This window comes from Fulmarus glacialis, unplaced genomic scaffold (assembly GCF_000690835.1).
Source record: "Fulmarus glacialis isolate BGI_N327 unplaced genomic scaffold, ASM69083v1 scaffold7535, whole genome shotgun sequence".
Lineage (NCBI taxonomy): Eukaryota > Metazoa > Chordata > Aves > Procellariiformes > Procellariidae > Fulmarus > Fulmarus glacialis.
Genome location: NW_009213558.1, coordinates 19,722 through 45,293, shown reverse-complemented (window position 1 = coordinate 45,293; position 25,572 = coordinate 19,722). Strand labels below are relative to the sequence as shown.

At 36.3% G+C, this 25,572-nt stretch overlaps 1 protein-coding gene across 1 annotated transcript in view; it reads left to right on the top strand.

Annotated features, from left to right (window-relative positions):
* The window catches only part of LOC104077104 (tolloid-like protein 1), a gene marked incomplete at its 3' end in the record, with an annotated part of 81,436 nt that overhangs the window by 38,923 nt on the left and 16,941 nt on the right, over nt 1-25,572 (top strand). Inside the window, exons 3-8 of the mRNA XM_009578220.1 lie at nt 3,904-3,984; nt 6,295-6,447; nt 8,554-8,671; nt 19,981-20,159; nt 21,941-22,046; nt 24,932-25,056. Coding sequence (XP_009576515.1) covers nt 3,904-3,984; nt 6,295-6,447; nt 8,554-8,671; nt 19,981-20,159; nt 21,941-22,046; nt 24,932-25,056 — 762 coding nt within the window. The remainder of the gene's footprint in view (nt 1-3,903; nt 3,985-6,294; nt 6,448-8,553; nt 8,672-19,980; nt 20,160-21,940; nt 22,047-24,931; nt 25,057-25,572) is intronic.

Here is a 25,572-nt window from a genome sequence, read left to right as displayed (position 1 = left end):
GAAAGAAAGAGAAAAGCTAAAATTTTAATTTTATTCTGGCATTTTTGATTAAAAATATCTTGTTGAACTGAAGAGCAAGCTGGTAGGAACTGTAAGTCTACTCTGCAGGCGGTAATGTGGGAAAGGAAATTGTATAAAGCTTTGCTTTCGTTGCTAAAAGTTCCCGATAGCAGAGCCCAAATGCCCTATGGAGAACATACATGGAATCCTTGAGGCAAGACTGGGAGTCTTGGATTACAACCCATCCTTTTGCTCTTTTTTCAGTTCCATCCAGATCTGCACCCAGATCTAGAAGCAACACAAGAACATGTCATCCTTGCTAGAATTTGTCTTGTCTAAAAAGCAACTATTTATCTGACATTTTAATACATGTTTATTTACTGTTGTTAATATACAGCGCATTAGAGCCAGAAGCTGCAATCTGATTAACACAGGCAGCTGGATATTCAGACAGATAGGTAAAGAGATATTATTTATGTGTAAATATATTATGTATGTGTGAGAGAGAAAACATAATCCATGTCTAAACGGATGTCTATCTAATGTCTAAAAATATCTATGCTTTCAGGTTCTGATTTGTAAATTCGGAACTGAGAATTTGTAAACTTTCAGGTTATGATACCAAAAAACCAAAGTGACTTAGGAAAAGTGTGGAAAAAATGCTATTAGAAAATGTATAAATGCATAACTGAAATTTATTTTCTATTAAGCATGTTCTATATGTTCCTGAACTAAGCTGCTATTAACTTGATGATTCCTGATATGTGGAAATAAGGACCACTTTGAGGAATGATCGGAAAGGAATTTTTCAGACCAAAGAAGCAATTTTCAATTTAACCTTTCAATATTGATATATTTAAAATATTTTTACTCTTCCTAGTTAGATGTCATGATTAGACTATTTTTATAACAACTTGAAAATTTATTTTATCTCCTTTTAAAACCACTTGTTTTTTCAAGGCAGGAACACCTTTGATCATTTCTAGATCAAGACTGGATTTTAAAATGTTAATAGAGTCAGCAGTTTCCCTGCCTCCCTTTCCCCCAAATAAATAGTTTTAATTGGCTTTGAAGGTATTTCAAGCACTAGTTTTGCTGACACAATGTAGAGAGCAAGGTTGGTCATTTCCCCTCAAAGTGGATGCAGTCAAGTGATTTCTTTGGCCTGCTGACTTTCCTTTTTCTTCTTGCTTTTCTATTTTTTTTCTTTTTAACTGCACAGTTATTTTTTTTTTTCAATTGCCACAGAAAGAATATAAATTTCTAAGCTGTTTTTTAATGATATTTAATATTCTATTATTTAATTTTCTGTCCTTACCCATCTTGAGATTTGTGCATTATCTTTTCCTGTGGACAGTATCCTATTCAGGATATTAAGTCATCCTACTGAGGATTACTAATGCATTTGGATCAAAATTTTCTACCTTCATTGCACAAGAGGAATCAATGCAACTGCAATGGTCAGTGGGATTGGACTTTGGAGAACAAACTCTGCTGAAGTTAATGATTTTGTAATGACTCTCACTGAGCCCTCAACATTCTTGATTTTTCTAAAAACAGAGTTGAGGAACTCAATTTTACGCTTTACATATGTAATTATTTTTTCTAAATTTACAGCATTTTGATGCATAAACTAGGAGTTTAACCTGTTTTTGGAAATTGTATAGCCTAGTGTCTTTTTCCCCTCTAATTTCCAAAATAGTAAATTGCCAACAACTAACTAATTGATATTAGGTAGCAACTGGGAAAGGAACATAAAATGTCTGTAAAATAGAACAAATTAATATTTTACCTTAGTTACAGACACAATGACAATTAATTACAAGCTTGATTTCTGAGCACCTTCTGTTGTTGACCTTCACAAACTAAAGGTGACATCAGGTAGAAGGGTTAGATACTTGGGTGTAAACCATCAAGATGGAGTTGCAGAGTCGCGTTTTTCATTGCAACTACTAATTAAAAATCCTGAGGCTCACAGGCTCTGATTCACATTATGTGACTACTCCTTTTGGTGAGGATTATCTGCCTGGATTTGCAGGGTTAGATACTTAATCTGTGAGCTTCTTGGAGTGTGGCTCTGTCATTTTACTTGTCATTTTGTCCAAGCAATACGCATAATCATTGTAAACAGAAACAACAGTAAAGCTGATAAAATTGTTTTGTATATATTATTATAAGTCCAAACTGCCAGAAGTATCCTCCTTCTCCTGCCTGAAATATGAGAAGATGCAGAAAATATGATTTTTTTTTTTTTTTTTTTTAAATTTTAGTCTGTGGTTTGGCAAGGCTTTATGTTATTCATATAAGACAGATTAGTTATGTGAGATACTTTTTCTTCTTCAGTTTTTCACTAAATGGAATACACAGTCTGTTTTAACACAGAAATGATAGTTTAATTTTTTTCCTAGAAATAATTATAGTATAATAGTTTCTTTAAGTAAATAATGGATTCTTTGTTTTTTTCTGTTATGTCTGTGACAGTTGATGCTTTTAAGGATTTTTTTTAATATTTGTTTGGAATCTTTAGCTATGTGTCTTTTTTTATAAGATGAATGTTAACATGAGAGACAATTACGTTAACGATGATCAATACAAGGAATGGAATTGTTGTATTCTCTGTAGTGTATATTATAGTTACCATGTAACTTGTTAGAAAGGAATGTGTTGAACTATTACCTCATCTATCTAAAATGTTTTAAAAAATTTGGAAAATTTTTCTCAAGGGAGCCAGCAGCTATGTGACAGTGTAATCCAAATAATTAGGCACATTGTTATTCACTGAGCAGCCACACAAACTCACTTGCCTTATATGGAATTTTCTCATCTATAATATGATTTTAAGTTGCTGTTTAATAAATATATTTTTGACATATACATTGAAAGTTTTTATGGGAAGTTGGGAAAGGTCTTTTTAGTGGAGGTTCCAATGGTCCTTTTATTTCTACCTTTTTCCTTTTGCTGTTGTAAAAGTAGTTTGAAAGCTCTCTTGTCCTATAACAGATATTGAATTTTAAAATACAACCTATTACAAATTTCTGAAAATCACAAAACACTTGACTAGTGCAGTATTATCAGTGTTCTTTCTTTTGGTTTACTGGTGTTTGCAAAGGCACTTGCAGCCACAAAAGGATTGTATGTGAAGGGAGTATGTGGCAGATGCATCAAATGAACGCAGTAAACCTCGAGATGTGTTGCATTTCTGTAAATGGCACGGTAAATGTTAAAATCAACTACTTAATATCTTAGTTTTTCTTGCTCATTGATTGCTGAAATGACACAGACATATATCTGCCTACGAGGTCTTACTGCAATATACACCGGCATGTGATGTTTCAAAGCCTTTGGAGTGCATTGACATCTATTTGCATGCTGACAAAGAAAACCAGATCTTTCATGGTAAAATCAGCCATATTAAGTTTGTATCAGTTTTGTTGGTTTTTTTTCTGATGAAACTTTGGGTGTTTGCTTTCCCTCTTTCCCCTCCCTTGAAAGGAGAACGTTATGGCATGCATTCAGGAAATTTCTGTGAGAGTAAGGCTTTTAGCTGTCAATCAATATGGCTCTGAGGATGTCAAGGTCACCAGGAAGAAAAAAAGCTCCAAATAATAATTAGATGATGTAATTGTCATGACTTGTCTGAATAACAAAGACATGTTGGCTTACATTCTGGAATGCATATTAGAAAATTTTTCAGCTAAAAATGTATTTTTGTTTCATTGTCAAGAATACTTGAAGAATTTGCATGCGAGTCATTGAAGAATGTTAAACTTCCTTAAAAACTGCATTGCAGTTTTTATGGGGTATTTTCTAATCTCTCCAGGCTATATAGTAGTGTAAGTGTAAGATTCCATGTTTTTAACTTTTGTAAAATTCCTTTTTTTTTTTTTTCTTTCCTTTTTAAAGGTGGCTTTGGAGAGCATGGGATGTCAAAAAAACGAGCTGCCCTCTATCAACTTATAGACAGGATAAGAAGATTTGGCTCTGGTATTTTCACTGTTTAAATTAGCAGGTTGCCTGATATGATAATGTGTCATGAACATTAATGATGATAGTGCTTTAACGCTTTAAAGCCTTTCTGTTTTACTATTGACATAAACAAACTATAAAATAAATAATACAAGAATAATAATGAAGAGATTAGCTCTTTGTTGCATTTTCTTAGAGGTCTATTTCCAGCATCAAATCTGGAAGCTAAAATAAGTAGTTTTAAATCTCGTATTAAAGATTCCTTAGCTTTTTCATATGGCTGTGTTCACAGTTATCAGTTCAACTGATATCAATACAATCTCTTTTCAGTACAGGTAGGCCATGCTGTATAACTGCTAATTATTTATTTTTTTTTTTTTCTTCCTGGATCCAGTTGGGGTGTTCTGATTATTCATACTGTGTTTGAAGCATTTATGGTGTGTTACACTGAACAAACACAGTTTTATACTAATCATACTCTTGTCAGTATGAACGAAGTTGAATTCAGCAGGCTATATAAGTGGAATCCCCATTAATACTGGTTGAGTTTACTCACCATATTTGATGCAAGGAGACGTCACTTTAATGTTATGAAACCTCAATCTCAAAAAGGAAAATATGTGAAACTCCATTGTAATCACACCACATTATGTCTAAATGCATCACTGCATATCTTGTAAGATTAACCAGAGCACAGTAACTGCCTTTGCAGGTGTGCTCTGGTATGTAATCATCATTCTTTATAAAAGAATTACAATTTTAGTATTGCATAAATGCTTGTCGTCTTCTGCATGCAATTTGGCATAAATTTCTTACTACTTCCAGTTCAGAAGAAAGTTGATAAAAATAATTTTAAATGGTAAAACGTCTATATTAACATGTGATGTGGTTCAGTAGTGACTGCATATTAAGTGTAACAATAGTTTTTCTTCTGAAGTTTCTACCTGTGTTGCAGACTGTTGTGTAATTCTCATTTACACACTTACTTAATGCAAGGGTAAGTTGTTTGCTTTACCTGAGTGTTTTTTTAAACCCTGACATTTTCTAGATCATTCCTGATGTAATTTAAGTTATGTGTTAGTTGTTACAAAGTCAGGTTTTCTTCTCGCGCATCAAGAACTTTCTCCCTGCCTTGTGCTGTTCTTCTTCCCTTTCTTCCTTTTGCTGCTCTCCCAGCCATGGGGCTATGCCAATATACTGTACCATGATCGATCCTGTCCTGGAATCCTCCCCGATCCCAACATACCCATTAACACTTAAGTGGAACTGATATCACAGGAGATACTCACAGAGGGAAGGTGTACCCTTGAATGAGGAATAAGAATTCTACCCCACCGATTAGGATTTGTTGACCGCCTTTCAAGTGATCCGTTTTAATCGGTTGCCCTAATGTTCATACTAACTTATAAATTGCTTAAGAAGACGACAGCTAACCCCATTATGGTGTGCAAATCCTTGTCTAACTATCCTTATCCTCTTCTGTTGTCACAGTAAGTTTCAGCTGATTTGGGAAAGATTTGCCTGCAATGGGACGAATGGTGGTAATATCTCTGAAAATAGCAGGCATTTTTTGGTCTTGTAAAGAAATTCCAATCATGAGTAATACTTATCCATAGGGTTCCAAAAGCTCGTTTATGAAAAATCTGTATTTGCATCCTGAAGTGTTGTAGGGTTACTAAGAAAACGAAAGTCACGTTTTAATCTGAAAATGTATCTACTAGTAATACTACAGGTGATGGAGATCGGAGGGAGAAATGACCCTCTGACTTTTTCCATATGTATACAACTTTGCAAATAATATATCTATTTTTTCCTTGTAATTCCTGTTAATAAAAGCCAATCTAATACTTTAAGGACTTCTTTCTGCCCAGTGCTTTAAGAATGGTCATACACTCTTTTTTTCCAGATGTTGCAACAAAAATGAAAGGGACAGTGAATGCCTTGATTACTTTGGGTCTGTTCAAAGTCTTTCCTTCTTTGCTGGAAAAATCTTGATTTATTTAAAAAAAAATAAATACACAGGGAGTAAGATTTTTTTTAAAAAAATTATTATTCAATGAGAAAATTTAGATGAAATTATGCAATGTGCCTTCAAGTTGATAAATATATGTGCGAATTGTTGCTGTACATATGTGTGAAAAATGAAGATTTAGACTCTTCATTTCAAGCATTTCTCAGAAAACTAAGTAATGAAAGACTGTTGCATAACAGCAATGTCCTATTTTAAAGGGCATAAAAAAATAATCTGACTTTGACCTGCTGGAAAATAATTGTTCTCTTTTTTGTGTGTGTGTGAGATCTCATTCAGTGTTTTAATTATCATTACAGGCTTTGAGCAAAATAATACATCTAAAGGAAGAACTACTGTAAAATTCTCAGGGAAAAATGAGAAAAACCGATTTCCCAGAGCTGCTACATCACGAACAGAAAGAATATGGCCAGGGGGTGTCATTCCATATGTAATAGGTGGAAATTTCACTGGTAAGCTTTGTCCTTTGGATGGGGAGAAGGAATATGAATTTTTTTAATTGCCACATTTTTTTTTTTTTTTTTTTTTTAAAGTCAAGTCATACTATGGAGGTCAATAGAAGGGTTTCTGTTGGATCAGGCCTGAAGTACATCTGTTCTGAAAATATTAGTCATACTTCAAAAAACTGTTCCCAAAGGCAAGCTACATAATAAAAATGTATAACTACGTTTTAGAAAGGGAAGGCTCTTTTTCTTTTCTAATATTTCTTGTAGCATGTTTGTTTTCAAGAGACTAAGTAACCGAATGGCATGAAATCTGTTTTTTAAAAAATGCAGGATATTTAGCACAAGAATATAACTAATTTAACTGGTGTGACATGTTACCCTGCTAAACTGATTTCACTCTACAGACTGACTCAAATGTGTTTTGTAATTCCTCAGTTTGGTTTTCAGATGCATGCACACAGACATTATATACGACAAGAAGAAAAACTGACTTCAAAATATATAGAATTCTTAGCAGAAAACTGTAGAAAAAGTTTAACACCTGTGTTATCCCTGAAAAATGTAAATGGATCAATATCAATGTGGATGTAAGAGGTAATTTAAAACAAAAAGGGAGGGAGAAAAGCAAAGATGGATGGGAAAAGATATGTAATAACATCTTATTGTGCAGAATAGTACAGGCAACAAAAAGAAACATGCAAACAGTCACACTTTTTATGCATATGTATAAGGAGAAACCAGAGTCATTCCTTTCAAACTGAGAGCTACAGTCAAATGTTTAGTTTGGGTATTTACATAGCACTATAACAAGTGTGACCTTTGCTTTAGGATTACCATCTTCTGAAATAATGGCAGTAAACTAAATGAAAGCATATCATGTTAAATATTTTACCTTTTTCATAATGAAAGATAAATTCTAAAGCTTGGCAAACATTGCTTACAGATAAAAGAAAAAGGCAAGATGGGATGAAATAACCTTTAGTTTTTAGGATCCTGACATGATTTGAACTTGCTGGTTTTTATGAACTTTGAGGTTTTGTTGTCTTTAAGTTTAAAAAAGTTGTTTTTTTAAAGAAAATTATCCTATGCTGTAGCATGCATCTTTGCAAAAGTCTGCAGGGTGGATCTGTTTCTGCTAGCAAATTCATGCCAAGTAGTACTGTTCTTTGTGGATTTCCAGCTCAGAAGCAATACAGCCGTATTCTCAGATGCTGCCTCTAAGTTAATAAGCCTTGTCTTTTGTCAGGCAATGCAATTACACTGCTATACTACCTGAAGTACTGTATAGTAGCTGGCTTTGTGTTATGTGGTGAGAGCTGGTCTGGCTGCTTCTGCATCTAGAGTATAGTTTCTGAACTATAGAGTATTGTTTCTGAACGTGTTTCTCGTTTTTAAAGCAAATATCTAGATATGCTTGGTATTGTACCAAATTAAGATTTTCCCCCTTTTGGTGGATCATTTGATTTCTGAAAGGTTTTGATGTAAAGAAGTGGAGACTAGTTCCCTGTTCAAGACAGCATTATTAAAATCAAATGCCTTGACTGGTATGCCTGTTTACACAGCTTAGGTTAAATTGATTTCCAGATTTGAAGGCTGTAAGGTTTGGTTTTTTTTGGTTTTTTTTGTTTTTTTTGTTTTGTTTTGTTTTTTGTTTTTTGTTTTTTTTAAATTCTGGCTAGATAGCTAGGATCCAGGGTTCCCCAATTTCTTTTTTTCTTTTTTCTTTCTTTTTTTTCCCAATGTAATTCACTTGATAATTTCATCTGGGAAACTGCTTAGCAAATATTATGCTAATACAGGCATGTAAGCAACACTAGATTTCTTCTGCTGTCTTCCTCTGGTGTAACATCACTGTGCTTTTTATTGCAGGTTTTATGTTTGCTAGAGTGTGTCAAGCACTATTGGTCCCCTTGCAGGCAGATACGTTATGACGAGCTGATGGTCTGAGTATCCCTGTAATTGGAATTTGGCAGTTTATGGCACTGCTGGGGCACAGGACTTCATGATCCATGATCCTTCCAGGCCTATATTCCTAGTATTAAAATCTGATTTTAAGGAAGAAGACGCAGTTAGAAGTGTCTCTTATTTTACCTCATACAATTATTCTTCCAGGCACCCAGCGCGCCATGTTCAAACAGGCTATGCGGCACTGGGAAAAGTACACGTGCGTTACATTTATTGAACGAAGCGATGAAGAAAGTTATATTGTATTTACATACAGACCATGTGGGTAAGTGTGTAGGTATAGTGACAGATACTTGTGCTTTCAACGTTTGGCCATGTTTGTCGTCTTTGCAGTTATAAATGAATATATACTTCACAGGAAAATGAACAGTTACTGTAGCTACATGTGTTCTGCTTGGCTTTAAGTTCATTGAAAGCAGTACGTATGGTAGCTTTTTGAAGTTATGATTCTTCTATCTATTTCTAGATAAAATGATCTTGCTGTATATACACAGATATGAGACTTTATGTTTGGCTTTCTGTCATGCCTTTAATATTTGTATGTATTGCTCTAAAGGTATTTCAGGCTTATAATCTGTTTATTCTTAGCTTTCTCAATGTCACATGTTTACTGCTGAATTGTGTATGAACATCTATCCCATATTCCTTTTCCAGCCTAGTTGTTATTAATTGTAATTTTAACTCTTCTATTGTTAGACTGTCCTTGCCCAGATTTGTTTAACCACCAAATTCATGACCGTTTTGCAAATTGCTTCTTCCAGGTTTTATCACTCATTAGTGCAGCTTTCCATTAATCACTGTGTTCCATCTTCAGATATTTCTGTTCACAAATGCCTCAGTCAGCTATGTTTGTTATTTATTCCACTCAGAATTCTTAATTTTCTATAGTGGTCAGTGAACTTCCAGAGTGCACCATCTTCATTTTCCAAGAAGAGCGCTCACTACCTGTGGAAATACTGTACTTCTGATAGTCAGCTTCCATTTGGGTTGTAGGTTCCACAGTGAACAGCTCTGTGTCTTGCTGACTTCCTGACTGACGAACACTTTGCATGCCTACTTTTGAATTTTTATGGGATAGGGTTGTGAAAAGAAGTTTTGGGACCTCCTTGTGTTGTAGGAGTGATCCTGAATATACTTAATTATAGCCCGTAAAATTACATGTGGACTTATCTGTTTAAATTACCCCTGACCTTCTTAAGGCATAGGACAGCATGATATATTTTAAGAAAGGCATCACCTTTGCCCTGGAAAGTCTTTGTGCGACAGATCCTTGCAATCGGGGAGCTTATTCTACGGGAGCACCTGTGAACCTGCCTGTCATGTTGTAGACTGGTCTGCTGTAGACCCTTGTTAGAAACAGTGCCAAATGAAGTGGACTTTTGTTCTGACCCAGCATGGCTATTATTTTAGCTAACGATGCAACGTGTAAGATAGGATTCAGGCATATTGACATAGAGCTGGAAGACAAATGGGAAGCAGAGAATAATTGTGATGGTTCCCTGCACTCACAGAGGTAGAAAGCAATGTGAATTTAAACAGAAGAGTGTGAAAGATATAAGTGTCCTCAGGCGCTTTAGAAAGAGAAGAGAAGTATGCGGATACCTACAGGGATCTTTGTTTTGTGAAAAGTAAATTCTACAACTTCAGAGTGCCCAAAGCCAAACGACAGAAACTCTCTCCAGCCAAAGCACTGTTCCTTAGGCTAGTTGATGCTTCATCCTTGTGAGATCAAGTCACTTCAGGGTGAAGGCTGGATTATAACCAATTTGAACCAAACGGTTGGAATATACTCAATATCTACGTTTAAAATCACCATTATCCTTTAGTGTTAATGTTGTTTTATTGGTGGGTACTTTACAAATTACAAATAATTTACAAAGGCTGTAAAAAGTTTAAAATAAAAACAAGGAAGAGTGTGGCTATGAACAGTCCACCAGTGATGAAAAAAACAGGCTAAACAGAAGGGGCAGTTGAATGACCTTTTTTGGGGTCCAGAATCCATAAGCCATTTCAGGAAAAAACAGATAAATAAGAACGTATCTGCTCTGGGTGAATAGGAACCACTGTGCACTAACCACCGTCATACAGTGCTGATGCAGGATTTTCCATGGAAAGAGCCCAGACAAAAGTGACACCAAACCATCTGCAAACACTTTCTGCTACATGGCCAGTCGCACTGAAATTAATCTCAGTTCTTTCCCACAGCACCCTGCTGTGTTGGTTTGTTAGCACATTGTGTCATTATTGTTTGCAGTACCATGGCAGCTAACATTCACAGATGAGGGAGACTTTATTGTACTCAGCACTGTTCAAATTAAAAACTAAATGATAAACCCTGCCCCAAAGAGCACACAGTCAAAACATAACGCATTTAATGAAATAGAAAGTGAATACAGTCATATATGTGGAAATTCAGGTGGCAATATCTACAAATGTCTCAGATGACAGCATTAGCACACTAGCAAGTGAAGTGTTATTAAGCCTTCGTAAGCGTTAAGGATATTTTGAAGGAGTGTAATGCTGAACTTCTTGCAGCAGTTCATGGGAAGCTCATCCCAGAAGGGCAGTGATGAAAAAAGCATATTTGAAATATAGCAGCTGGTTATCAGAGATACATGACCTTCCTAATGTTGAGAGTTTGTATACCAGCAATGAAGGAGAGAGAAGTTTTGATTATCATAGACCTATAGGACTGCAAGGGATCTCAGAAAGATGTCTAATGTATTCTTAAGACAGAGACAGCTATACTTATGTCATTGCTGATATATGCTTGTCTAACTTGTTTCTAAAAACCTGAAAAAACGAATACTTCACAGCCTGCTAGGAAATATATTGCTTCAGTATTCTTAATATAAGAAATGTAGGAAGTTGGGGCAGTATTTTTGGTCATAGCTAAACCAGATATTTCTTGCTGCAATTAAAGTACATTAACTCCTTTTCCTGCTCGCCATGGCCATAGAAAAGAAATAATTCCTTTTCCTTTTTTGAAGGAATCTATTAGATACTTTGAGGCTGTTATTATGTCCACCATCAGTTCTCTTGTCTTTCAGACTAGAAAAAGCTTGGTAAGTCGGGTTTTCTAGGCCTTTCATCACATTGTTATGCTCTGAAATTCTTTTCAACTAGTCCACATCTTTCTTGAAATTGAGGATCCAAAAGTGGAACATGTTTGTCCAGATGAACCATTACTTCTGCTCTAGCCAGTGCTAGAGCTAATTCATACATCTTGTAGTCTCTCCTCCCACTTAGGTACCTAAGCATGATGCCTCCCTGTTTTTCAGTAGCTGCCTCATTTGATTCGTGGTCGATCGGGATGTGACTCTGAATAAGTGCCAGAGTTCTTTCCACAGCACTGATATCCCGTCACTGGTTCCACCGCGTGCCATGTTTTGCACATCTCAGGACACCAAATAATGCCATATTTCCCTTTGCAGATCTGTTCTCTAATCTGTTAAAGTTGCTATCAATTCCAGGCTTGTCTTCGTGGTATTTAGCAGTCTTTTCTCAAACTGCAAGTTTAAGGAGCATTATTTCTAACTTCACTTTATATAACGTTCCAACCAGCTTTATACCCTCCTTTATATCAGGATCTCTGGTTTGCTTATGGGCAGCTTGTGTGGAAAAATGTCAAAAGCTTTCTGGCTGGATCCCTCCTTCCCATCAGAATAATTTCATCGGTTGCAGTCTTAAACTATAATTATTTGTCATCAAGTCTTGTTTATTTAACCTGATTTTGAGAACAGTTAATTATTGAAATATTGTTTCGTAGTACAGCTGAAGCACTAACTTAGTAGTTTGAAATTTTGTAATTACTGGTAGTTATCTGTACCCATTAGCTGCGGATGTGAGAATAAGAATATAGCATTAAGATAATAGATAATCTCCTACCAAAGCAGTGTACATTGGCATCAATATCTATTACAGCAAATATTTTTGCGGTTACTTGATTAGGGCGAGTAAAACTCTAGTCTGTAAACAGGTTCAAAGCACTCTTTGTTCACTACTGCTTCTCTATCCTTATGTTTCTTCCTATCAGATAGGAAGTGCCTGAAGACACAGTCAGTATACTTCTCTGTATGCAAAGCCAAAAAAGGGGTCAGCAAACTGGAATGGCCTCTAGTCACATGCTCTTATTAAATATTACTGAGCACAAGGTCAAGCTTCTTTTTATATAGTGAGACAAAAAAAGAACAATTAGTCATATTGTTCTGGCATCTCAGCATGCCTTTGATCTGACTTTGTGGCAATTTTTGTTCTCCACCAGAAGACTTAAGTACTTTTTATGACAAAATGTAGATGACTTATTACAATCACTGCTGTATCCTCTTGTACGGGTATTTGACAAAGCTGTCTGAAATATGGGAAAATCAGATCTCTTTCATGTGCTTCTCCAAACATTGTAGACTGAACAGCTTCTGAATGTTTTAATGTTTTTTGAACTTGCTTGTATGTTAAATAGCCATTACAGGTGAGTTCTTAAAGTTGGTGAAACGGGTGAATTCATTGCCTGAGGTACACTTTTTCAGCATTCTTTAGCTTTAAGAAGGATTACATGTTATAAAAGGTGCTCAATCACTTTTATGGAATGAGAAGAAATTCAGAGTTGTACTAGCTAATCTGTGGCGTTAGGGCTGACTCATGCTCTCAGGTGGTAATTAACTCTAGCAGCTGGCACTCTTCCTGCCCACAGCAGTTGACACAGCTTCTCTGCTGGTTGTGGCATGGCCTGCAGGATGGGTGTGACCAAGGTGCAGGTGACCGGCTGCCATAGTCTAAAACACAGTGCATTAGCATAAACTGAATGAGGGGTGATTTATGTTAATGCACTGGGATAGGCAGCTGTTAACTGAGGAATGGACTCAGCTGGCTGTTCTTTGTAATATGGGGATGGCTGTCTCCATTGAGCAGGTGAAGAAGCAGTAGCCACTTCTGCCATTGCAACAGGTCCTCTTAGGACAGTGAATCAGAACATGTGGTAGCTACAGCTATATTGATCCCTGACAATAAGCAAATGCATCAAGCCAGGTCATAGCCAATATCTCCTTTGTACAGAATGAGTTATATTTGTGATTGAAAGACGTGTTTTTTCACCAAGACAAAAATCTCTGCTTCTTGAGTGAGATTTTGTTCATGAATTTGGTGAATTTCTTTCTTTTGCTTTGTGCTGATATGCAGTCTTAGTATGCTTATGAAGTTCTGTGGTTTTTCATCCACAACTTCATGCAGTTAGTGCTATGGCAAGCTGATGTTGTGGTCTATGAGGACTTTTATTATTATCACGTTCTAAAGAGTGCAGCTTTTTAAAAAAGTACAACATTGACCCACCCTGATTCTCTGTTCCTTCATATTAATTTAAAAGCATTTTTGGCAATAGCTGTATTACTTAAAAGAATGAGAGTATTGTTCCAGTCATTTCACTTTCTCTGTCATTTGTTTCTCTTTGCTTGCCATTATTGATCAGCTAGACTGATTAAATGGAATTAGAGATTCATAAATAGTTACTGTCTCCAACTGCTGTCTGGTGCAATAAAGATTAAAGAGATGAGGAGCTTTAAAGGCTGCCAGTTGACTCAATTTAAGGGGCATGACAAGTGCTCATACAGCACAGAGAGGTCTTGGCCTTTTGCCAAACACACCTGGGGTCAAACCCATGATATTGCAAATTAATTTCTTTCATAGATTTATTTATTTATTTATTTTCATTTTCCTTACCCTTTGACTCAGTGTAATTGTTGAAGTGATCAGAATCTTGTAGCTTAATTGGATGAATCTCATGTGCTTGACATGACACTCAACGTAGCAAATCCTAATGACCCTCTAAGAGTGTGCACTGCTGCTGTTATTTTAAGACTTGGTGTTAAATCTGATTTTCTTTGGTGTGTAAAGAAACATTCAATACATTTGTTTATAACTTCTAGGAAGTACTTGAAATCTATCAAGTAACCAGTGTAAGGGAATTACTATACTCATCTGGCTGTTTGTTTTTAGGAGCAGGCCAGCATTAAAAAAATAATTCTCAGCGTGTTGGGTTTTAGGTGTTCGGTGTTAGACAACCTCCTATGCAAAAGATTGCAGTTAATTTTTTTCTTCTGAAAAGAAAACATCTTTCAAATGTGTCAGATGAGGTACCCAAAGTCACTATACACATTTGATAATGCCCAACTTCTCTTGGTTTTTATGACTATAATAATAAAATGTCAAATGATTTTTGCAAACACCTAAAAATCTATTTGATTTATGAAATACTGCTAAAAGCTTTCAGAGGTGATCTTAAGCACCTCTGTTTTCAAGAAACAATCAACTTTTTGGTATTGTTAATTGTATTCAGTAAATTGGTTAATTAGGTATTTATTTACCATATTTTCTTATAAAACTGAATTGTCTTAATAACTTAATGTGTTATACTAGCCATTTTGTTATTCTGCTATTATTGCACAGATATTGCCTGACCTTTTCCAAGTTACAGTGCACAACCTTAAAAGGTTAAACCCTCTTTTGGTCCACATGAAGTAAAAAGGACAGGAAGAGATAGATTGCTTTACTCTTTTGCCCTTGTTGTGAATAGTGTCTATAAAAGCAGAACTGGAGACATCATAGAGGGTACTATTTGGAATAATTATTTATTATTTTTTCACTTTTTCCTTTTTCTCTAGTTGTCTCCAAAGTATCACTATGCAAAAATTATATTGAAAATCTATGGAAATTTTTAAGCCACCAAATAAATCTTTGCTAATTGAAGTATGTAATGTACATGAAGTCAATAACATAAGCATGTTAAAACTATTGAAATTGTATTAAATATTCTGCAACCTACAGCCTTAATAACCTATTGATTTGCTTTAAGCTATAAATATTGATTAATGTTCTTTAGTTCTGCTTTGCACTTTTTCTCTATAGAGTTTCCACACAGTGGTGTGGAAGACTCAGCAGAAGTGTTTAAACATGAAGACTCAGCAGAAATGTTTAAACTGTTTTAAACTAAAGGATTTGTTCTGCCTTTTCGTAATTATGCATGGGTATCCTAACTTTATTCTCATCAATCTCTTGTACTGCAGTCATGTGTTGAATTCAGATCATAAAGGTTTTGAATTACAAATTAAATTCCAGGATTTAAACAAATGTTTTTAATGTGTTTAAATGTGTTGAGTCTCCAAGGTGTATTTTACAGGATTATAGATGAATGGAAAACTAGATAGGTTAAAATTCGTTGTGTGGTTGGGCTTGGAGGGTTGTGGTTAATGGCTTGGACTCAGACTGTGACTCAAAGTACAGTATTGCAGGGGCCTATCCTGGGACCTGTCCTTTTTAACTTCCTTATCAATGACCCACAAAGAGGTGATGGCGCATGCTCTCATCAAGTTTGCAGATGACACCAAATTGGGGGGGACCAGATAATAGGCTCAATGGTAGAGCTGCCACCCAGAGGGCCCCAGGCAGGCTGGGGGAACTGACCAACAGGAACCTTATGAAGTTCAATAAGAGCAAATGCAAAGCCCTGCACCTGCAAAGGGAGAGCAAGATAGGCCAGGTACTGCCAGGTTGGGGAGCAGCTCTGTGGAGACGGCCATGGGGCAGTGAGCTGGGCAGAAGCTGGCCATGGGCCTTGGCAGCAAAGGCAGGCAACAGCGTCTGGGGCTGTGTGAACAGAAGCGCAGCTGGTGGCGCAAAGGAAGGGGTCATCCCTCTCTTCTCGCCACTTGCTACATCACAGATAGACCCTACATCCAGTTGTGGGCCCCCAGGACAAGACAGATATTAATAACCTGGAAGGACTTAAGCACAGGGCTGCCAAGATGCTTGGGAGCTGGAGCACTTGCCATATGAGGAGATGCTGAGGGTCCAGGGTTTGCTCAGTTGGAGAAGAGGTGGCTTCAGGGAGACCCAGCAGCAGTCCCCAGTTCCTGTGGGGAGGGCAACAAGAAGAGGGAGCCACACTCTTCACGGTGCTGCTTGGTGGGAGAACGCAAGGCAACAGGCATAAGCTGAAGAAAGAGAGAATCAGAATGGATATAAGGAATAAATTTTTCACAGTATGGACAGCCAAGCACTGGAGTAGGTTGTTCAGAGGGGCTGTGCTGTCTTCATGCTTGGAGGTTTTCAAGACCCAACTGAATAAAGACCTGAGCAACCCTGATCTGACTTCATATCTGACCCTGCTTTGAGCCGGAAGTTGAGCTGGAGAACTCCAGAGATCCCTTCCAACCTGAATTATGCATGAATCTGTGGAATTCTATCCATATTTAGTAGGCTGTAATGTGAATTTTCACAGATTGCGTGCATTTTATGCTTTTCTATTTTTAAAACAAGCATCAGGTATTGTCAGTGCATTTTATCTCTTTGCACAAGTTAAAGTCAGTATAGCATAATTACCATAATGATGTACATGACCTTAACATAGGTAGGAAGCCCTAACTCATTAAGTTCACCTAATATGGAAACGGTGGCATGCTTTCACAGAATGTGGGTTAGTTCATCTGATTGATTTTTATGTTTTCTACCACAGCTTCCTGTAGACTGCCAAGGCAAATGCCACATCTTAGTCCTTACTTCAATGTGTTCAAAGATAAGAAACAATGTTTTCTACAAGACTTGAAGTCTGGGACCTAGGAACTGTGTTTGACACACAAACGCAACTGCCTATGACAGTGAATTGGGAATTCTATACTGAGGACAGGAGGTCTTTAATGGCTTTTTCAATGAATGAACTTTTCTGAGAATGAAGAGTTACTGCAAATTCTACTACCTTTGGCTCAGAGTACAAAGCGTGTACTCCAGCATTCCCTCACTAATTGGATAGGACAGTAAATAACACTGTGTAGGAAGTTTAAAAAACCAAACAAACAAAACCAACAAAAAACCCCAAACCCTCTTAAGTATCCAAACACTTTTCTCCCCAGGGTGAGCATGAGTAAATAAGAGAGTGTATGAACTATGGTAGTTTCCTTATTGCACAATAGAAACGTATTCAAATAGTTGAGTGACTGGTGGAAGATAAAAGCCCAGGTAAAAATGATATTGAAAATATCTGTAGTGCTCTAATTATGTTTACATATTCACCTGTAGCCGTAATATTAATTCTGCAAACATGCAGTCTGAAAAATATGTTAAGAAAAAAACATGTCAGCGTGTCAGGTACAAAGGTGAAATCCACTGTGGAATCACGAGATAAAATGGTGTAACTGCTCTAAATTTTTATTTTAATCTTATTTCTGCTATCTGTTGCTCTTTTTTATCACCTATGCTGTATTTTTAGAACACATCTTAAGGTAGTTTTTCCATTACTATTATTTATATAGGTGTTTATAATAATATTTCTGTATAATAAATATTGTAAATAGTAATTTTATGTTAACACAGTTTATGCAGAGTGAGGGAAATACACAGAGCAATACACAGGTGTTCTTTGTTGTCTTTTACTGTGGTGGGGAACAGTAGCACATAAACCTGCAACGTTGACAGTGGCACCAAATTATAGTAGGGAGTCTAAATCGCCATTTTTTTCCATTTACCTGCCTTGAAGAGAGCTATCAAGGGAAGACACCTTAAGAAATTAATTAAACATGATATTGCACAACTCTAGCTGAAGTACTGAAGCTAGTGCTTCAGTGAACCTAGTTCAGTGCTTTGACCTAAAAAGGTGATTCACACGTATCCTTGGAACTATCTAAAGCAGGAAGAAAAGAGTTAACTTATTTTGAGGGTAGGAATACTTGAGAAGCAGTTGAGATAGCAAGGAATGATTGTAATGTGAACAATAATTTTTCCCAACAGTATTTTTGAGATAGTTTCAAGAGTCTTGATACAACCCTCCTAGGCTGTTGTAGTAATATTTTCCTCTATAAAGTATCTTGTGTGGCCTTTATAATTTTAAGATATTACTGTCATTTTTTGGTATATCTATCCTTGATTTTAACCATTAGTGCAAAACCAGTATATGCTTACTAAGAACAGGTATTGTGAGCTAAAATGCCATGGCTGTACTTCTCTAATATTCGTATTTTCTGTACTTCTCTAATATTCATATTTTAAAATTCTAGCTGTATTAGACACTAACAAAAATCAATGAAGACCAACCAAGACTGACAAGCCAACTAACCAAAGTGAAAAGTCTCTTTGTCACCACAAAACCTGAAAAGGAGAAACAAGCAAATGTCTTCTGTAGAATTTAATTTGCTATCCATATTGCTCCCATAGCTGCTCTTCCTTTATTGCCTATGAAGGATAGAGTCATTCTCCACACCAGCATCGACCTCCTCAAGGACCAAATATATTCTGCTATGTGAATGTTGCATCAGAAAACAGGTTTTTAAACAAAAAGGGGGAGGAGGGAGAGGGTGGAGGGGTAGGTGATCTGCTCAGTACAATTCCATTCCACCTGACAGACTGCAGAATTTACAGAGCAGAGATGGGAAATCAGGTTTTTATTAGGGAATATAATGCTGGCTTGAAATATTTAAGATCTTCAGAGGTGACAGAGAATCAGCTTATGAAACCTGAAATTGTCTTCTGTTTTGGTAGGATTTGCTTTACTCTCGTTTCTCTCCTTTTGCTAGCATAGTCAGCAGACTTTTTTTCCAACCAAAAAGCAGACATCTCAGATAAATGCTGACAGTATGAATGCTGAAAAGGGCATCTCTGTTCCGTAAGTTTACATTGGAATCATGGAAGTGCAGTGGAACAGGAATGAAACATGAGAACAGTTGCGAAGCAGGGTTTTTTTGGGTGTTTTGTGTTGGGTTTTTTCTTGTGAAAATATGAGATTCTGGGACTGAGGTTCCTATTACAAGAAAACAGGAGTGGGAGAAAAAAATGGTTTGCACATATCCAGAGCTTTCAACCTCCTAGTATGCTGTTGTTGCAAATGACATTGTATATTGCCCATAGCCAGAGAAACAAAAAATGAGGAGAGATTGCACATTGGCATCACAGGATTCCGCATCTCATTCAGAATATCTTCTGTATTTTCAACGGCATGCTAAGTGAATCTTTTAAAGGACTACTATTTCACTTGCATCATTTCTGCACCCTTTATAGATGGAACTAATGAAGTAGGGTCACTTTTCAGATCAAAATAAAGCAAACTTATCAGAACTGAGTGACCAAGAGCCTGGTGAGTGCTGTCAAGACACACAGAAGTATGGCACAGAAGAAACCTTGCCTTTACTTATTCTTTCCGCTTCCCTCTGCGTGCCTTTTGAGTGTGCGTGGGCAAGAAAGCAGTGATATGCATGGGTACTTCCAGTCGATTTTATTTTTATTGATTCTTTGGCTGAAGAGAAGTTCCTGTGTCATTCTGAGATACAAGGCCACAAGTGACAATTCTGTTGATCACAGCTAGCATCTTTTAAGAAGACCTTGAATAAAAAAAAAAAAGCATGTGTCCTTTATTAGGTATTCTGAATAATAAGTTGTTCTTGCATTGGATCTAGAGTTTGTGAGACTGCAGAAATTGCATAGTGCATTGTTCTGCTGATTTTTTTAATAGAATATTTTCTCATATTGTGACTGAATTTCCTATATGGTTTGTAGAGATATGCATGAAAACTTTCATTTGTGTTTGTGTTTTAATTACAGGTGCTGTTCTTATGTGGGTCGAAGGGGAAATGGTCCTCAGGCTATATCTATTGGCAAGAACTGTGATAAATTTGGTATAGTTGTACATGAGTTGGGTCATGTGATAGGTTTTTGGCACGAACATACACGACCAGACCGTGATGACCATGTCACCATCATTAGAGAAAACATCCAGCCTGGTGAGATATTCTGATAAGTATTTTGGAAAAAAAAAAAAAAATCTGTTTATTTTTGGTGTTTCTTTCATCTGCTCAACTCTTTAAAACTGAATGCTGAATAGCAGAAATGAACTGAATAGCAGAAATGAGCATTTATGCCTGCTATTCCTCTTAGCTAGACTGATCTCAAGCTGATTCACAAATGAAATACTGTAACTAAAATATAATATTTTCTAAAGATCTGGCCAAGTAGCAAGCCATTAAATAGTATTGGCTAGGAGAGAAATAGTAATCATGCTCAAAAATTTTGAGGGAAGCCATTGCTCCTAAAGCCCTTTAAAAGTCATGTTTCTGTGCTTGAGAAAGGGCTTTTCTTTCATATTCTTTACTGAATGATAAGTAGAAATATGTCAATAGCTTTTTAGCTGCCCAAGAGGTTTAGAGCTGGAAAAGCTCAGGACTTTGAATCTGTGACAAAGATGGGCACTGTTCCCATAGTTTCCGAATTACTGGTTCCCTACAGAGCTTGCAGCTTTAGCCAGTGGCCTTGGTGTTGTTGAGACAAAGCATCTGAGGAACCTGAGAACTTTCAGTTGTGACTGTTATCTCTTTGTCAGTCTAGCTGTTGTGTCCACGCTTGTGTCGTGTGGGCAAGATGGGAGGGAACTAGGCATGTTTCATTTCCAACGTTCATAAATGTGCATGGTCTTTGTGAAACACTGATTTTGACTTACGGGAATTCTCTGCTCAAGAAGGGGTGAAGTCAGAAATTGTCCAATGATAGGTTGGAGTATTTGTCTGTTCCTGTAGAAAATGTTTTAAAACAAAATAGATTTGAGATGCAATAAAATGTTGCCACCTCAACTAGGACTTGAAAGACGACTGGCAGCTGATACACACTCTCACAAGTCTCCGAAGTCCTGAAAGGGCATGTGCATCCAAGCCTTCCTTCTGTTCTCTCTGCGTCACTGAGTTTTGTAGATGCCACAAGTGCTCTTCCCCTATGCTTTTTCTGCAATGGGGAAAATCAGCTGGGAGTGCCATGCTCAGCCTCCTGTGCTCTCTCCTTTCAGTTGTCTCTCTAGTTTCTGGCTGAAACAACTTCTTGTGGTGTGGCATGAGCTTGAGGACCACTAAATGGAATCAGGAAGTCATGACCACCAAGACATTTGGGTTTTGTTATATTATGCAAATTATGTTGGTTCATAATGTTAATGCCACTGCAGTATTTTTTTGCAAGATACCAATGGGAGTATGAGTTGGAGTAAGGGATGCTTTGCATCTCTTAATACACTGCTTAGGACAAAGAACTTCTGGTCTGGAATTATGAACTAAGTATAATTCTTTTGTTCCTCTTCTGCTTTCGTTAAGTTGCAACAGCTGGCTCTTGCAAATGTGACTTTGTAGTGTTTGCATTATATGGGGGCTCAGTCTAATGAGTCTACAATGAAGAGGGTTCTTCTGGGGTCTTTGCAGTCAAAATGATTTCCTTCTGGAATTAAGAACCAAGCGAGCAAATTTTATGGGTTCTACATGAAGCGCAACATAATGTGTGGGACCTTTATGTGGGTTAGGTGAATGAGAACAGTCTTTCTAAATGCCAAAGATAGGAATTTGATGTGTGTTTCAGAAGATGTCTGCTCTCTTGGTTAATAAAAGCACACAGTTACTCCCAAATGGCTAAGATTTATGAATGTCAGTGAGTAATTAGGTGAGGATCTTTGTTGTTTTTCTTTTCCTGTTTGGTTTTTATCTTCACAAAAATAGATACTAAAGAAACTCTAATTAACAATAATTCGTAGGTCAGGAATACAACTTCTTGAAGATGGAGCCTGGAGAGGTGAACTCCCTTGGGGAACCATACGACTTTGACAGCATTATGCACTATGCCAGGAACACCTTCTCAAGGTTGGAGTCTCAGGTTATACCTTTTGACTTTTAATTCTATTCCTCTCTGTGAATGCTGAGAACTATGCTTTTTTAAGTATTCTGAAATCACTTAAAATATCCCTTGCAATATAGTATTCTTACAGCAGTCAAAACACATCTTGTTTATTTTAAGTCAGAATAATGTAATTATATTTTTAAACACATTTTGTTTCTGTTCAGTTTCAAAGCAGCCTTTTGATCTTCCTTCAGTTCTTTAGATTTTAAGACAAGATAATCTGGAAACATCATTTCATAATACTCACTTTCTTTTTGTCTCCACAAAAATTTGGATTTAGAAAAATGAAATGAGTGAAATGCTTAGGAACTTTGTGTAACATAACTTGTTCTCTTAAAGAGAAATCTCCTTTGATGCGTAACGTCTGAGTAACTATGGATTATGCGAGTAGAACACGTTATGGTATTAGGACATCTACCATGCAAGCCATAGCCTTTGCTAAGGACTGCAGTCAACCATTCATAACAGAGGCTTCAGCCTCTTCTATATTGTCTGTACAGATTGTTACTGTCATCAAAACCATATAATAAAGAATTCTCCTGGTTTTGCTCTGGCCTGTTTTAGGCTGATCCATTCCCAACTCCATACTAACTCACGTGTGGCTTGCTCTGAAACCCTGCATGGTTGTGGGGAGCTGTACAATGAGCTGTTCCCCTAGGCTAGCTGTAGTCTGGAGAACAAGCAAAGCAGAAGTCTTTTCACCTGGTCTCCCATTATATCTCATAGCAAGTCACAGTCTAGCTAATTACTCTCTAAAAATACCAGAGTAATGTAAATTAAAAAAAAGCTTAAAAAAAACCCCAACAAAAAATGTTTGAAAAGTGGTGTGGCAGAAATACTAGACAATCTGAGACTCTGAAATAAACTGAAGACCACCAGAAATCTCACCAGCCTTTGCATGTGTCTTAAGTTTGTTCTCTCCAATATAAATGATATTTTTAAAAATAAACAAACAAACAAAAAACAACCCCCCCCCCCAAAAAACAAAACCAACAACCCAACAAAAAGCCTACCAAATAATGTATTCAGCATACACATAATTCACCGTTGGAAGAGCATGGGAATGAGCCACATGAGGTAGTTATTAGTCATATCACTTAATCCAGTTACAGATAGATTACCATAAGGAAGAGATTATAAGAACCTATATAAAATAGAGTAATTTAACAAGCTGGAACCCCCCAGACTCCTAGGGCAATGACAACATCAAGATAATTTGATTTGTGGGCCCTGATCTCACCACTTTCCAAGCTGGCAAAAACTGATAGTACCATGAGTAGGCATGCCCTGCCCCAAGGTACAAGAGGTTGTTACTTCATACTGTTTAAAAAAAAAAAAAAAAGCAAACCCTTGATGTCGTGTATTGATTTGCACTGATTTATCTTGAAAGCATGAGTTGTGCTCAGTGTGGAATATTGCCAGCTGTTTGTTATTAGACTTTACTCACCCGGACAAGTAGTAGAAATCACAAAGTTCTAGTCACACACAGTAATGATGTTCATGCTGTATTAAAACTGCTACAGATTGTTCCCTTATTAAAGTGCTAATACATTTAAGAGAGGATTGTTTTCGTATTTTTCAAAATACGAATAGCATCAGTTTCAGGTTGTAGTAAAAATAAGTGGAAAATAAAATTATAATTTATAGATACAAACACTTTTTTGAAATAATAATGTGCCTTATTTCTAGAAACTGAATAATGCCATAAGTAGTTTATTTCACTGCTTAGATTAGGGTAACATCCTGAGATGATTCTTTTTTTTGCAATTTTCTAGTGATGCCACAAGAAATCTGCCTGGGTAAAGAGAGCAGTATGTACCTGTAATACTCAAAATGGTTAATTTATTATAATTTGAAAACCAATCAGTATTCCTAACTACAAAGATTGTTACTATTCATTCATTTTTGGACCTACATTATGCCTGAAAATATCAGTTTTACTTTTCAATAAAAGCCCCATAAGTATACAAGAGAATATAAAAAAATTAAACAAGAGAATACAGAAACATATTCATCTGTTAACTTCCATTTTATGGGATTTCAGGGATTTTCAAATTCTGTAACACGATAATAGAACTTAGTTTTGTACCTTACTCTTTTAAAATTTATTTGAGAATACCAAAATATTTTGGATCATACTTAAAATTTGGGAAATTTTGAATAAAACTGCACTTTGGAACAAGTGTGCTTCTCTATTACACCAAGTCATTTAGGGTAAATGTTTTGAAATCACATATGGTAAGTTGATATTTTATTGTAAAGCAAGCAGAGGCTGGCAAGTAAGCATTTATGTTTCAAAAGCAGCAGCGGCTACAGTAGAGTCAGATCTGTTACAACACCTGACAGAAGAATGATTGGCAAGTGTGCCTGACTTTACCTGCTCTTACATGTGTAAGTTAGACTTTAAGACTTCCCTTAAAAACTTTGTTAGAAATAGGAACTTTGTGATTAAGAATTTTATGATAGGTCTTAATTTATGTATTTTTATATAATTTTATTTTTTTTTTTTCAATGTAGTAAGACCTTAACAGCAGTGCCTTTTTCCTGTGTAGTCTTAATAGTAGTAAGAGATTTCCCTCCTGTTGTTTAACAGGGATATAAAAGCTGATGTTAATTGATGTACTGAAAGAAGATTCTTTTTTGATAACTTTGCATAGAGTTTGCCAACCTGAGAAATTTTTATGACATGTTTTCTGTATTTAAAGTTCTGCATTTTACCCTCTTATTTATGCCAAATGTAAATTCTAGATTTACAAGATAGTATTATACATTCATAAAACTCAGACAGTTTTATGACAGAAACCTGATAGGGTTTTTTGGGGTCTATTTTTATTTTTATTTTTTTTAGGGGCATGTTTCTGGATACCATTCTCCCTTCCCGTGATGATAATGGTATACGACCTGCCATTGGCCAACGTACTCGTCTAAGTAAAGGAGATATTGCACAGGCAAGAAAGCTGTATAGATGTCCAGGTATTGCACCACAAACAAACAAAAACCACGTGCTAGCAACTGTGTGACTCGTTGTTCAAGAGGAATGATAAATTTTTTGAGTCAGCTGCTCAGTAGTCTGTTTCCATGTTGGCAACTGACGTAGGCAGTTCAAGAATTGAATCATAAAACAATCTTATAGGTAAGGTCTTTGGAATGCAAAGCACTTAAGGACAGATAAACTGTATGAAACAACACTTAGTTTCATGTCATTTCAGTCTTTGTTTTCCTTAGCTGTTCAATGATGAGGAAAAAAAAGATGTTTAATATCACTTGTGGTTTGCCTGTTGACTGGAGTCCTTTTTTATTTTAATTCAAGTAGAGTGCAGAAGGAGCAAATTAAATTATTGTAATCAGCTCTGAACACATTATATTTTTTGAAAATTTGACAAATAACAAGCCAGGACAACTAAGTTGTAAACTTTTTTATGGCTGAACTGGTTAGATCTTATTACAAACTTTATACAGTTGTAACAGTTACATTTAGTATTTGAATAT